General features: G+C 48.8%; 3 protein-coding genes across 4 annotated transcripts; 2 read left to right on the top strand and 1 right to left on the bottom strand.

Annotated features, from left to right (window-relative positions):
• Positions 1-866: 866 nt before the first annotated feature.
• LOC101054239 (signal recognition particle 14 kDa protein-like) lies at positions 867-1647 on the bottom strand. The gene has a single exon (XM_039479649.2). The coding sequence runs from the start codon at positions 1612-1614 to the stop codon at positions 1135-1137; it is 480 nt and encodes a 159-aa protein (XP_039335583.1). The 5' UTR covers positions 1615-1647; the 3' UTR covers positions 867-1134.
• A 1338-nt stretch (positions 1648-2985) lies between these two features.
• Positions 2986-3811, top strand: C9H20orf141 (chromosome 9 C20orf141 homolog). Its single transcript, XM_010351778.1, has 2 exons — positions 2986-3424; positions 3520-3811. Exons 1-2 carry the CDS (start codon positions 3159-3161, stop codon positions 3755-3757), a joined length of 504 nt encoding a protein of 167 aa, XP_010350080.1. The 5' UTR covers positions 2986-3158; the 3' UTR covers positions 3758-3811.
• A 704-nt stretch (positions 3812-4515) lies between these two features.
• On the top strand, positions 4516-6238 carry TMEM239 (transmembrane protein 239). 2 transcript variants are annotated; one of them, XM_010351779.1, is made up of 2 exons: positions 4516-4588; positions 4676-5190. In XM_010351779.1, the coding sequence occupies exons 1-2, from the start codon at positions 4516-4518 to the stop codon at positions 5188-5190; spliced, it is 588 nt and encodes a 195-aa protein (XP_010350081.1). The 2 variants fall into 2 exon arrangements, with proteins under 2 accessions (XP_010350081.1, XP_010350082.1); XM_010351780.3 differs by having other exon boundaries at positions 4547-4598; positions 4721-6238.
• Positions 6239-14227: the final 7989 nt, after the last annotated feature.

Genomic DNA, 14227 nt, shown 5'->3' with positions numbered 1-14227 from the left:
AGAAAGGGTGTATATAAGGTCAAAGTTTTGAGACCTTTTGTTGTTGAAATGTCATTATTCTACCCTCCCAATTAATAATGATCTTGACATTTACATTTCTATATTGGAAATCATTTTGAGGGCATTAATTGTCTTCTAGCTACCCAGTATTGGTGTTTAAAAGTGTGGTATCATTCTGGCTTCAGATCCAATGTATGTGATCTTTTTATTTGGTGGAAGCTCTTAGGAGTGTCTTTTTATCACCGGTAATTTGAATTTCATCATATGCCTTGGTGTTAGCTAGCCCAATTTCCGTTATTGTGCTGTGAATTGGTGGAAACTTACGGTCTAGAAAATCATGTCCTTCAATTCTGAAGAGTCTCTCGATTTAAAAAAAAAAAAACTTTCACCTTCTGGCCAGGCATGATGGCTCACACCTGTAATCCTAGCACTTTGGGAGGCTGAGATAGGTAGATCACCTGAGGTGAGGAGTTCAAGACCAGCCTGGCTGACATGGTAAAACCCCATCTCTACTAAAAACACAAAAATTAGCCAGGCATGGTGGTGGGAGCCTGTAATCCCAGCTACATAGAAAGCTGAGGGAGGAGAATTGCTTGAAGCTGGAAGTGGATGTTGCAGTGAGCCAAGACTGTGTCATTGCATTCCAGCCTGGGCAACAAGAACAAAACTCTGCCTAAAAAAAAAAAAAAAAAAAAAAAAAAAAATTTTTTTCTCCTGAGAGCACTCCCTCAATAAAATCTATGTGTAAGAATCCCCATCTCAGACTCTGCTTTTAGTAATTATGACCCACTGATATAGTTTGAATATTTGTCCAAATCTTTTTTTTTTTTTTTTGATAAACAGACATGTTTAATGATAGCTTGCTCTTCAGAGATGACTACAGAGACTTTTAATCTATAATCCAGGAGTATACAACCATGCAGCACAGACCAATTAACCAAATGTAAAATAAACTAGGTTCTTAATACAACTACCCTATAAACATTGCAACTATTCTTTCCAAAAGGACCCTCATCTTATGTTAAAACACCTACTGTGGGGGAACCAGAAGCCTAGCTACGTGGCCAAAGTAAAAACCAAAGGAAAAAATAGCAACTCAGTGGTTAATTGGTGAAAGCAAGAAATTTGTGTCCTTTACTGTGCTGCTGCTGCTGCTGCTGTTGCTGTTGCTGCTGCTGCTGCTGCTGCTGCTGGCGGTGGTGCTGCTGCTGGTGGTGGTACTGCTGGCGCTGCTGGTGCTGGCGCTGCTGGTGCTGGAGCTGGTGCTGGTGCTGCTGGAGCTGCTGCTGCTGCTTTGGTCTTCTTAGTTTTGTTCTTTTTGTCCCTCTTCTTCAGCCCATCCATGTTAGCTCTCAGTAGGTTTGAATAAGCCATCTGAAACTTATTCACTTCCTTGGAGCTCACCACAGTGCTGATCTTCTTTTTCCCATCGGTAGCTCTTAACAGACACTTATTGTCTGCGGGCTCGAAGCCCTCCACAGTACCCTTCTTCGGAATGGGTTTGGTTCGACCATCATACTTCTTCAAGGTGATATAGACGCTGCCCGACGTCCGGCACTTCTGGAAGAGTCTGGTCAGCTCCGTCAGGAACTGCTCGCTCTCCAACAACACCATCGCGACGACGCTGCCTCGACTCCCTCAGCTTCAGCCCCTCTTGTCCAAATCTTATTCTGAAATATAATCCCCAATGTTGGAGGTAGGTCCTGATGGTAGGTGTTTGGGTCATGGGTTGGATCCCGACATGCTTCTCAGGTCTGTATGTCCAGGAATGCAAAGGTGTGGATGCATCCAGGGTTAATCAGGCTCAGGGTATTGGCAATCTTAAACCTTAATGCTCCTTTACAAATACGATTGGAACCTAATACACAGACACACACACACACACACACACACACACACACACACACACAAAATTCTGGGATCTTCTGTTATACCCTTTCCCATTATGGACAAATCTACCCCTAAAGCCCAGTTGCTGGATAAGCAAAAAGAGCCAGAGCAAGGACAATCAGTCAATGGTCCCTAGGGCTGGTGACATTGGTTCTGTGGGCTGCCAAGCCCACTTCCACCACAGAGATCAGGGCCACAAGGCCTGAGTCTTTGGGCAAGGCCTTCTGGAGGCGGATGTACAGTCTGATTCTCGTTCTGTCTCCTCCTCTCCTAGGGGCTGTATGGCCACCCTCTTTTCCACCCCTACCAGTTTTCCTTCAATGTGTGATATGTTGGCAAAGATTAAGTTCTTTTAATTATGACACATTTTTACTCTTGCCTCTCAAGTCACTAAACTGAGATGTGCTGGAACCCCTGTGGCCACCACTCATTTACAAATTACCAGTGTATTGTGATCTACTGATAATCCAGGTGACCAACCTCTTCACTAGATGCTTATTTTCCTTACATCCATTCTCAGAGTATAACCTTAACCTCTAATCTGGGGCTACTAGGTCACAGTCCACTTAGGTTCATGTCCCCTGCCTCATTTCTGGAACCCCAGTATGCATAATACCGCCTATAAACTAGGGCTTAGAACACCTGAACAGCCCCCTCCTCTCCCACCCTTATTTATCAGGTTATACGGGAGCCTGGTGGAACTGCAGGCCTGAAAAATCCCCAGAAGGGCCCACGGAGAAGACAGCTGGGGACAGAGATATTGAATGACCTGCCCCTGAACATGTAGCTCTGAAAACTTACAGGAAGAAGTAAGCAGATCTCGCTCCCTTGGACAGATGCCCAAGTAGTAATGGGGTTAGAGTGCCTTCCTGACGGCTCAGATCCCCAAGGGAAGGCCCTAGGGCAGAGAACCAGCAATGGCAAGAGGATGAGTCTTAGTTCTCAGAAATCTCTGAATTCCCAGCTAAGCCCCACCTAGGCCACCAGCTGCTTATGAGGCCAGAGTAGCAGCAGCAGCCCCCTCCCTACCCCAGGGCCCCACCTGGCAACAGCTCACAATGCCCCAGGTGCCCTCCTAGAATGCTGACCAAAGTGGGAGCAGGTGAGGAGGGTTTGGGGGGTGAGTATGGTGCAGGGAGAGACTCCACAGGAGCCTAATTCCCCACTCTGAGCCCACACTTGTGTCTGCCAGGGCCCTACCCCTTGCCCGATTCCCACCCCATGATCCCTTTTAGCACTAGCTCTTCCTGTCACCGCCACCTCTCTCCATGACCCAGCTCTGTTTACCTAGACCCAAAGCCCTTGCAGATCCGATCCCAGTTCCTCCCAGGGGTCTGGATGCTGGGGAGGGGTCGGGTCGTCCAGTGCATGCACGTATGTCCCCCTGGGGCTGTAGCTGGGCCCAGCTCCTGGACAGTGTCCTAGGGCTGGGGGCACTAGGGATGACGATTCAGGCAGTCTTTGCCACGACTGGCCCAGCCCTACTGCTGCTGCTGCTGGTGGTCAGCTTCCTCACCTTCGACCTGCTCCATAGGTAAGTAGACAGCAGCCTGGCAGGTGGGCATTGTAGGCGGGCAGTCCAGTGGACAACTTCCCTAAGCCCAGCTGCCACCCTCTCTCTCTCTGCAGGCCCGCAGGTGGCACACGGCCACAGCGCAAACTTCTCACCAGGGGCCAGAGTCAGGGGGCCGGTGAGGGTCCAGGACAGCAGGAGGCTCTACTCCTGCAAATGGGGGCAGTGTCAGGACAACTTCGCCTCCAGGATGCACTGCTGCTGCTGCTCATGGGACTTGGCCTGCTCCTGAGAGCCTGCGGCATGCCCTTGACCCTGCTTGGCCTGGCTTTCTGCCTCCATCCTTGGGCCTGAGAGCCCCTCCCAAAAATTCAGTGTCCTTCAAATATACAATGACCATCCTCCTTCCTCAGGCCCCCTTTTCTCCTTCCTGGCTGGGCAGGTGGGATGATACCCCTTTCCTCCCAGCCTGAACCTCACAGAACCTCCAGTCCCATAACATAGGTCATACGTCCCCAGACTTTTTACACAGGGGGCCAGTTCACTGTCCCTCAGACCGCTGGAGGGCTGCCACATACTGTGCTCCTCTCACTGACCACCAATGAAAGAGGTGCCCCTTCCTGAAGTGCGGCGGGGGGCCGGATAAATGGTCTCAGGGGGCTGCATGCGGCCCGTGGGCCGTAGTTTGGGGACACCTGACATAGGTATTGGATACCTGGGTCTGAGTCTTGGGGCAGCAAGAGAAGGCAGGATACAAGCCAGGGAGCCTGGGGAAGGATGTGGCAACTATCTCAGAGCCTGTGGGTTTGGGGCAGCCACTCTGGCCTCTTTTGTGGTTCTAGAGAATGAAGGTCCAGACAGAAGAGAACAGGGTGGAAGCGGGTGGATATCAGCCAGCAGGGAAAGCAAGGAAGGGTCAGGGATCCAGGGAGGGCTTTCCATGAGAAAGCATGAGGAACTACACCTGCAGGGCTCCGAGGCTCCCCTGCTAGCCTGGAGGGTCCATGCAGAGGGACTTGGGCGGGCCTCACACCCTGCAGTGGCTCCTCTCTTGGTGGGACCCCACCCCAGCCCGGGTCACAAAGGGGCTCCTCTGGGGAGGGTGGGGGTAGATGAGAGTGAAGACTTGGATCTGCCTGCCAAGCCATCCTGGGCACTGCAAGAAGCAACATGACTTAGGTAATTCTGCCCAGAGGTAAGTCTCAGGCCCCAACTCTGTTGCCCTACCCACCCATGTTGGTGCCCTCCTGACCCCTGCACCCCCTTTCTGCCCTCCTGAGGTCCCAGGCATCTCCAAGGCCCTGGCCCTCTCCCCAGGTGCACCAGCCGTGATGCAGCAGCTGCGAGTGGAGACAGATACCTTCGGGGCCGGCGAGGGGCCACAGCAGGCAGCGCCCTGGTCGGCCTGGTTCACACGGCAAGGCTGGGTGCGCTGGTTGGCGTCCCATGTGCCCCGGAGCTGGATCCAGTGGTGGAACACCTCGAGCTGGCGGCAACCGCTGCAGCGCCTGCTGTGGGGTCTGGAGGGGATACTCTACCTGCTGCTGGCACTGATGCTGTGCCATGCACTCTTCATCACTGGCTCCTACCTGCTGAGCTCCTTGTGGCCCGTCGTGGCCGCGGTGTGGCGCCACCTGCTGCCGGCTCTGCTGCTGCTGGTGCTCAGTGCCCTGCCCGCCCTCCTCTTCACCGCCTCCTTCCTGCTGCTCTTCTCCACACTGCTGAGCCTTGTGGGCCTCCTCACCTCCATGACTCACCCAGCCTACGCTCAGGACTTAGATCAATAGAAGGGCAACCCCATCCTGCTGCCTACGTCTATTGAGCCCTGGCCTAGGGCCTGAGACCCTGCTGGGGGAGGAAGGGCAACGGGACCAGGACCCTCTGGCTTGACAGCCCCCAGACCTCCAGTCCCTAACAGGTAGACTGGCCTGACCCCTGGGCACCTTCCTCAAGCCATTGCTGCAGCTTCCTGGTGTGAGGGGCTGGGGGCTTTGAGAAGACGGGCCAGGACAGATGGCTTAGTCATTGGTAGAAATGGCTTAGCCAGGGGCAGAGCTTGGCCAAGCCACCAAGAGTGCCCATATGGATGTGGTGATACCCATGAAGCCCCCTTGGCAATGGACAGCATCATTTTCTCACAGCCACTCAGCTGTCTCAGCTTCAGACTCACTGAGAACTTCTACCTGGGTACCCCTGGCCTTGCCATTCCTCCCACCAATCCCCTCTTTCCATTTCCAGGAGAACCACAGACTCTAGAGAGGGTCCCAGTGACAGAAAACCTATCAGGGAGAAGGCTGACCAGAAGCCCCAGGAAACCTCAACTCACTCGCCTTCCAGACCTTGCAGCCCATGCATCGTCCTCCCTAGATTCCTTCTTCCTGCCTCAGTCCACATTCCCAAGTCTGAGAAATGGACCAGCCGGGGTCAGATAGTACGTACTCACTCTCTAAAAGTCCCAAGGTCCGTTATGGAAAAATGATCAAGAAGTCCCATTTCACCCACTTACACAATGTGTGGCCTTGGCCAATTAATTCATTTGAGCCTCAGTGCCAGGTGGGCCACCCTTGTCATGGGGTTGTTGTGAGTCAAAGGCATATCTGTTTGTGAAGCGTTTTGTAAAAACCAAAAAACTATAAGATGCTGCTTTGAGCTCTAAGAACATTCTGTAGGCTCAAAAGATCTTTTGACCCCAAAGACTGCTGAAGAAATAGGAAGCTTCTCTGGCTTTCAGATCAATTCTCTGTCCTAGATAGAATTTTGGCCCTAGAATGGTTAACAAGAGGTTGGATAAGTGTGGACAAGATGTAAAAGGTCATGTGCCATGAAATCTCAAAATGTGCAGATGTGGAACTATTTTGATTGTGAAATGCTTGGGCCTGGGGCTGGGTGCCAGAAGATGCTTGCACAGCTTTGTGAGTGGGGGGAGCATTGCCTCAGCATTTCCAAAACTGACCCAGCAAGCCACTCAGGCAACAGAAGGGCCTTGGAAGGGGAAACCCTTTGATGCCCTGAATGCTGTCCATTTGTTTGCCTGCTGGCCCCTCCAACAAGACATCGAGTGATCGGTTATCACCAAGTAAGGTACATGATAGACAACTTTATCCACACCTGACCCCCACCCAATCCCTGGCCATCCCCAACTCCCGTCCACTTCTCATCCCTGCTTTATATATAACGCTAAAATCCTTGCTCTTGAAGCCCCAGACCCAAGGTCCCCCTCTCTTGCCCCATAAATACTCAGGCCCTTGGGGCCAGCCCCTAGAACCCTGGTTCCTTTTTGCCTTTAGAGTTTTTCAACCCTCCATGCCACTGGTTAGTGACTTCAGCATCAGCGCCCAAAACCCAAGGTCCAGTCTTTCCTTCCTGTTTCTTCGTGGTTCTCTCTGAATTATGGCCTGGTAGTGAGGGCGAGGTGGGACATGGAGCTGATGTGCCTCATGGTTAGATGGTTTTGGTGTATGAGCTGAGGCTGGGCTTGAATCCCAGAACTCTCACTTACTACCTCCACTGCCTTAGCAGAAATTGCTAAACCTTGCTCAACCTCACTTTCCTTGTGGGTAAAACTAAGGCAAGAACCCCTGTCTTAGGGCTTCTGGCATGCAAGTGAAGGACCTGGAACTGCTCCTAACACCACAAATTATAGCTATGCTGTGAACATCCCATTTTAGAGATGAGAAGTCAGGCCCAGGACAGTCATTCACCAGTGGCAAGGCAAGGCCATCTGACTCCTACCAGGCTACTCAAGGGAAGGTGAACGGGGCAAAGGAAATACAAACAACTTAACTGAAGACCCCATGACTTCTCAAGTGCTCCTATCAGAACTAAAGCCCAGGTCTAGAAAGATCATGAGCCAAATCAATCTAGACATCTGTTGGACTGAGGATTCAGGGTCCCACATAGTGAGGACAGAGACCAGGTTGCCTGGCCTGGATCCGTTATTGACTTGGTCATGCATTGCTAGCCAGGGACATTGCTCTGGAGCCTTGGGTCCATTCCAATGAAGGGAGAGAGGAGTTTGGGCCCTGATCATATGCACTGGTGGATGGGATATGGGCAGGAGCAAGGAGAAGACCTTCTTCCTTTCCCCACAGAATATATGCATTTTACCCTCCTGCCCAGCTGGGGTAAGGAGGTGCAGCCAGACTGGAGAGCAGATGGGCAATACTCAACAAATTAGATCAACATATACCCTAGGACCCAGAACCCCAGAATGAATTTTCACAGAGGTCTATAAAAGTCTTGCTCCTCAAAATGTGGTCCCAGAATCAGCAACACAGGCATCACCTGGAAGCTAGTTGGAAATGCAGTCTCAGGCCCTGCTCCAGACCGGCTGAATCAGAGCCTGCTTCTTTTTTTCTTTTCTTTTCTTTTCTTTTCTTTTTTCTTTTCTTTTCTTTTCTTTTCTTTTCTTTTCTTTTCTTTTTTCTTTTCTTTTCTTTTCTTTTTGAGACAGAGTCTCTCTCTGTTGTCCAGACAGGATTGCAGTGGCGCAATCTTGGTTCACTGTACTCTGGCTCTCAGGTTCAAATTGATTCTCCTGCTTCAGCCTTGTGAGTAGCTGGGATTACAAGCACCGCCAACATGTCTGGCTAATTTGTGTATTTTTCGTAGAGATAGGGTTTCACCATGTTGGCCAGGCTGGTCTTGAATTTCTGACCTCAGGTGATCTGCCCACCTCAGCCTCCCAAAGTGCTGAGATTACAGGTATTAGCCACTGTGCCAGTGCCAAGCCAAGAGCCTACATTTTAACAAGATTCCCAGGTGATAAATTGCACCCTGCTTGAGAAGCGAAGCGTAAGAGGGTATTATGAGAATGCCTATTGCACTGTTACTGGTGGGAGCTGGGTAGGTAAAGGGAAGGAGAGAACAAGGCAGATGGGCCCTCTGGAAAGGAGGCAGCAGTTAGAAAGGGCAGAAGGTACGCAGACCAATCCTAAAATCTTAGCATTGAATAAGAAATGGAATGAGAATTCCTTTTACACAAATTTAAAAGGCATTTCAGCAAAACAAGACACTTTTTGGCGAGAAGACGTAAAAATGAAAGATAAACAGAATGGAATGGACAACTCTAGGGGCAGGCAAATGGGGGTGGGGTATAGGGATAGCAGGCAATAAAGCTAGAGACTTTGCAGAGGCAAAATGTGATACCATCAACATCATTCCTGAAATTCCTTTAAAAGGAGAAAAACTCGTCCATTTAGAGTTAAAAGCCTTAAAAATGCAAGTCTGGGGAGAATGAGCATGTTGAAATGATGGAGTTCTAAGACATTCTGGTTTGAGCCAGGAAGGGCGAGCCTTCCTATTGGCCTGTGTGTGACCTGGGCTGCTGGGTGGACGTCTTTGCCTGCCCTCCCCCACCACACCCCGCAGCCCGCTCTCCTGGGACTGGACTGTGGGCCGGGAATCCAGCAACCACTTCGGCCTGGCCGGAAAAATAAGGTCAAGGAGAGCATAAGGAACCGGAGCGGAGGGGGTGACAGCGAGAGGGGCCTTGCGTCTAAGAAGACAGGGGATCCACACTGGTGCACACTTGTGCTGGAGGATGGGTGGGGGTGCGCAGTACGGTTTCCCTCTTCCCCAAGGAACAGGGAAGGCGACATCAGGGGGCACAAGCTGCTGAGGGACCCCTTCAAGAGATGGAGCGTCAGTGGCCACTCACGGAAGGAGAGGGGTCCCCGAAAGAAGGAAGCCTTGCGACGCCCAGGAACCTCCAAGGGCCATCTGCGGGAAACCGCGAGGGAGGTGCTCGCCTTCAGACTGACGGGTGCAGAGAAAGGGAGAAGCTAGGAGAGCCTGAGCGAAACTGGGGGTCGGGGGAGCGGCAGCCGGCCACGGGGAAGGAAGGAGGGAGACTGGGTCGTCAGGGAGGGGGGAGGACGCCTGTGCAGCAGTGCGCTAGACGCCCAAGGCCCGGGGGCAGGGACAGGGGCACTGAGGCCGCGGTCAAGGACGAGCCGGGAGGGAAGGGGCCACTTCGGGCAGGGCGCATTGAGAAGACCAGTAGTTGGTCAGATAGCAGTGGGGGGAAGGCGCGGTGGGGACCGCGCGAGGACACTGGAGGCCGGCCGCGGGGTGCACAGCACCGAGGGCACTGCTCTCCCCCAGGCCCAGGCGCCTGGAGAGGGGCGAGGGGGACGGCTGGAGGGGGCCGAGGCCGGAGCGATGACCTTCAGGCAGAGGCGGACAGACGAGGGTCTGAGGCTGGGAGAGAAGCCCCAAGCCTGGCCGGGGTGAGAGGGCCGCGAGCATCCACACCGGGAATGTACTGGCGGCCCTGAAGCGTCGATGTCCCGGGATACGCCACACGCGCTGGGGACCGACGGCCCAGGCCAAGCCCTCTGGCTCTGGCAACGAGGGGAAGGGCTTGGCGGGGGTGGGAGGTAGGAAGGGACATGGGGGAGGAGTGTCCCACAGGCTGGACAACAGCACTCGGGGCGGGTCCGGAGGGTAAGAAGAGGAATCTCAGGCCCACTGTCATCACTGTGGCAGCTTCGTTGACTCTCACCCCTTGCCCCAAATCTCCGGCTTGTCCCTACTCCCCCTCACCAGAGACCCAGAGGCAACGACGGCAGAGTTCCCGAGAACCCTGGAGAAGGAACAGCCCGATACAGCCGACTGAGCTGGGACTCCGGCTCCTGGCACAGCTCCAGTCTGATATTATCCAATGACCCTGAGGTAAAGAGCTGGCGTTTGTGAGAATCCAACAGGGTCTGATTGCAGCCACCTTTGGACAAGTTTTTTGGTTTGTTTTTGTTTTTTTTTTTCTGCTGAGCATTTTCATCTCTATTTTGGAGCTCACATTTGCATTCTTTGTACTGATTTTGTTATCGACCCTCAACTCAAGGGAGTCTTTGATCCCAGTGCGTGTTTGTTTGTTTGTTTGTTTGTTTGTTTGTTTGCTTGCTCGATGCTGTTCATGCCAATATAATGAGACCAGGTTCAGTTAAGCAGAGCAGAAACTTTATCGTTGATCAAGGAATGGAGAAGGGGAGCTTGTACTCAAAGCACCTTCTGGGGGAGTTGGGGGTAGGGTGAAAGGGGTTTGTAAGATGTCTTAGGGCAGGTAGGTAGAGACTGAGGGCAGGGATTCCTGGAAAGGTAGGGCTTTCCAAGGAGAACTGAATTGTGTTCAATCTCTCCTTCACCCCAGCCCTATATGTGCCCTGGCAAGGTGCACCTCTAACCCCAACCCTGCATGGAGATTTCAATATGGTAATGAGGCAAGAATTCAGGGTAGCACTGCCTAGCTCTCTTCTCATTTTGTGGCTCCTTTGTGGTTACTGGCTTCCAGCCTCCATTTTTGGAAGCAAGCACAGCTGTGGACACATGTTAATTTCACAGGTTTTGGGGCTTGCTGAAAGACTTGGGTCACTCTGAGGTGACACTTCCCTACCTTGAATATTTTCCATCTTAAAAGAACTTGATTTAATATCTGTTGGTTCTATCATATTTTCCAGGTTGTGTCTTCGAATGTCTTACCCCCAAAATACCAGGTTTTAAAATTAATATACGATATCGTATCGTGGTAAAATATTTGTAACATGTATGAAAGGTATGAACCTCTCTAAACTGAGAGACCACATCAGTCTAAAAGACAGATGTTATCAAGCTAGGGCCTCTTCCTGTGTGCTCCTCATCTTACGGTGCAAACTGGGATTCCCAGACAACGGCAGATGGAACTGCTGTTGGCAGATATCTTTGACTTGATATTGATTTAAAAGGAACTGCTTGCTTCTGAGTTTCCACCATTAAGAATTATGTAGATTGTTGTAGATTTCTGGTAGCTAACTTTTATCCAGTTAAAGAAATTCCTTTCAAGACCTAGTTTACTAACAATTTTGGTCAAGAATGGATGTTGAATTATAAAATCGCTTTTTCTATATCTATTATGAGGACTAATCTACTGTATTCTGTTTATTCAGTGAATTACATTTTTGTTTCTTTTACTAAACTGCTTTTACGGCTGTTTTATTTGTTTGAGATGGAGTTTCTCTCTGTCACCCAGGCTAGAGTACAGTGATGTGATCTCAGCTCACTGCAACCTCTGCCTCCTGATTTCAAGCGGTTCTCCTGCCTCAGCCTCCCAAGAAGCTGAATACAGGCACCCATCACCACGCCCAGCTAATTTTTTGTATTTTGTTGTTGTTGTTGTGGTGGTGGTGGTGGTGGTTGTAGAGATGGGGTTTTGCCATGTTGCCCAGGCTGGTTTCAAACCCCGGAATTCAAGCAATCCACCTGCCTCGGCTTCCCGAAGTGCTGGGATTATAGGTGTGAGCCATGGTAGCTGGCCAGTTTGTTCTTTTTTTATTAGTGTGTACTATCCCATTGTACAAAAGGACAATAACTTATCCATTCTCTTGTTGATGAACATTTGGGTTATTTTCAGGTTTTAGCTATCAATAAAACATCTATGAATAATTTTAAGTCTTTTAATGGATAGAATCACTCATTTCTTTTGCACTGGAATTATTGGGTCATAAAGTATGCAAATGTTCAACTATATTAAATGTTGCCCAATAATCTCCAAAGTATTTATATCAATTCATATCAATTTTCACTGCTGTTTTACAACCTGTCCACCTAATTTGTTTGGAGTTTCTGCTCTCTAAAATTTCATCAAACATGTTATTTGCATTTCTGTTTCTCATTTTCACTTTTGCTTGGGTGATTCCTTAGAGGAAGAGGAAATACTATGCAATCTCACAAGAAAACCAGGAGTGCAAGTTTGGTTTAAAATCCAAAAAACAATAGATGTAATTCACCAAATTATCAAACTTAAAAAAAAAAAACCCATATGATCATTTCAATAAATAGAGAAAAGGCATTTGACAAAATACAACATCTATTCCTGGTAAAAGCTCTCAGCAAACTAGGAATAAATGGAAATATTCTCAACTTGATAGAAGGCATCCATGAAAAACTTGCAGCTAGTATCATGGTAGTAGTATCAGCTACCTCATGGTGGAAAAACTGAATACTCTCCACCTAAGGTCAGAAACAAAAATGTCCATTCTAACTACTTCTATTCAGTGTCATAGTAAATGTCCTAGCCACTGCATTAACACAAGAAATATAAATAAAAGGCATGCCGATTGGAAAGCAGTAAGTAAAACTCTCTTTATTGGCAGATAAAAGGATCATCTATGTAGAAAATCCAAAGAACCCTATTTAAAAAGTTACTAGAATGAAGTGAATTTAACAAGGTAGTTAATACATGTACATGGTTATGATTTTGATATAAGGTCAATATACAAAAATCAATTGCACTTGCAATGAACTATCAGAAGAGAAAAAAATTTAAAAATACGACTTCCAAGAACAGAAAAATATGAAGCACTTAGGGGTAAATCTGACAAAAGATGTGAAAGACCTGTATACACTGATAACTATAAAATACTGCTGAGAAAATAATAAGACCTAAATAAGGTCGGGCACAGTGGCTCATGCCTGTAATCCCAACACTTTGGGAGGCCAAGGTGGGCGGATCACAAGGTCAGGAGTTTGAGACCAGCCTGGCCTATATGGTGCAACCCTGTCTTTACTAAAAATACAAAAATTAGCTGGGCATGATGGTGCGTGACTGTAGTCCTAGCTACTCGGGAAGCTGAAGCAGAAGAATCGCTTGAACCCAGGAGGCAATACTTTGTGTGTGGGGTCAGTTATGAGTCAGACATATTATTAAGATGTCAATTTACCCCAATTTATCCATATATTCAATACAATCCCAATCATAATCCCAGCATTTTTATAGGAATTAACAAACTCATTTTATTCTTTTTTTTTTCTTTTTTTTCTCTAACAAACTCATTTTAAAACTCATATGGAAATGTAAAGGACTTAGAATAGCCAAAATAACCGTGATAAAGAACAAAGTTGAGGCCGGGCACAGTGGCTCATGCCTGTAATCCCAGCACTTTGGGAGACCGAGGCAGGTAGATCACCTCGGAGGAGGTCAGGAGTTCAAAATCAGCCTGGCCAACATGATGAAATCCCGTCTTTACTAAAAATACAAAAATTACCCGGGTATAGTGTCTCGTGCCTGTACTCTCAGCTACTCGAGAGGCTAAGGCAAGAGAATCGCTTGAATCCGGGAGGCAGAGGTTATAGTGAGTAGAGATCAAGCCATTGCTCTCCAGCCTAGGCGACAAGAGGGAAACTCCATCTCAAAAAAACAAAACAAAACAAAACAAAACAAAAAACAAACAAACAAACAAAAAAAAACAAAGTTGAAGGACTAACACTTTTCAAGATTTCATAAAGCTACAGTCAAGAGAGTGTGGTGTTGGTATACAGACAGACCAATAGGGCCGGGCTCGGTGGCTCACACCTGTAATCCCAGCACTTTGGGAGGCCAAGGCGGATAGATCATCTGAGATCGGGAGTTCAAGACCCTCAGCCTGACTAACATTGTGAAACCCCATCTCTACTAAAAATACAAAATCAGCCAGGCATGATGGCACATGCCTGTAATCCCAGCTACTCGGGAGGCTGAGGCAGGAGAATCGCTTGAACCTGGGAGGCAGAGATCATGCCATTGCACTCTAGCCTGGGCAACGAGTGAAACTCCATCTCAAAATAAATAAATAAATAAATGAAAGACAGACAAATAGACTAGTGGAACAGAGTAGAGTCCAGAATTAGAGCCACATGTATATGAACAAGTGAGTCTCAATGCAGGTGCAAAGGTAATTTAGTGGAGAAAGAACCGTCTTCAACCAATGGTGCTGAACCAGTGTATACTCATATAAAATGAATTTCAAATTATACCTTACACCATAAACAAAAATTAACTCAAACTTGATCATAGACCTAAATGTGAAACCA

This window comes from Saimiri boliviensis, chromosome 9 (assembly GCF_048565385.1).
Source record: "Saimiri boliviensis isolate mSaiBol1 chromosome 9, mSaiBol1.pri, whole genome shotgun sequence".
NCBI classification, from domain to species: Eukaryota; Metazoa; Chordata; class Mammalia; order Primates; family Cebidae; genus Saimiri; species Saimiri boliviensis.
This window is presented reverse-complemented; position numbering and strand designations above follow the sequence as displayed.

Coding starts and splice junctions, on each gene's coding strand:
- LOC101054239 (XM_039479649.2), bottom strand. CDS start 1,614: ATGGTGTTGTTGGAGAGCGAGCAGTTCCTGACGGAGCTGACCAGACTC.
- C9H20orf141 (XM_010351778.1), top strand. CDS start 3,159: ATGACCCAGCTCTGTTTACCTAGACCCAAAGCCCTTGCAGATCCGATC. Junction 3,425..3,519: donor ACCTTCGACCTGCTCCATAG/GTAAGTAGACAG, acceptor CTCTCTCTGCAG/GCCCGCAGGTGGCACACGGC.
- TMEM239 (XM_010351779.1), top strand. CDS start 4,516: ATGAGAGTGAAGACTTGGATCTGCCTGCCAAGCCATCCTGGGCACTGC. Junction 4,589..4,675: donor GCAACATGACTTAGGTAATT/CTGCCCAGAGGT, acceptor CCCCTTTCTGCC/CTCCTGAGGTCCCAGGCATC.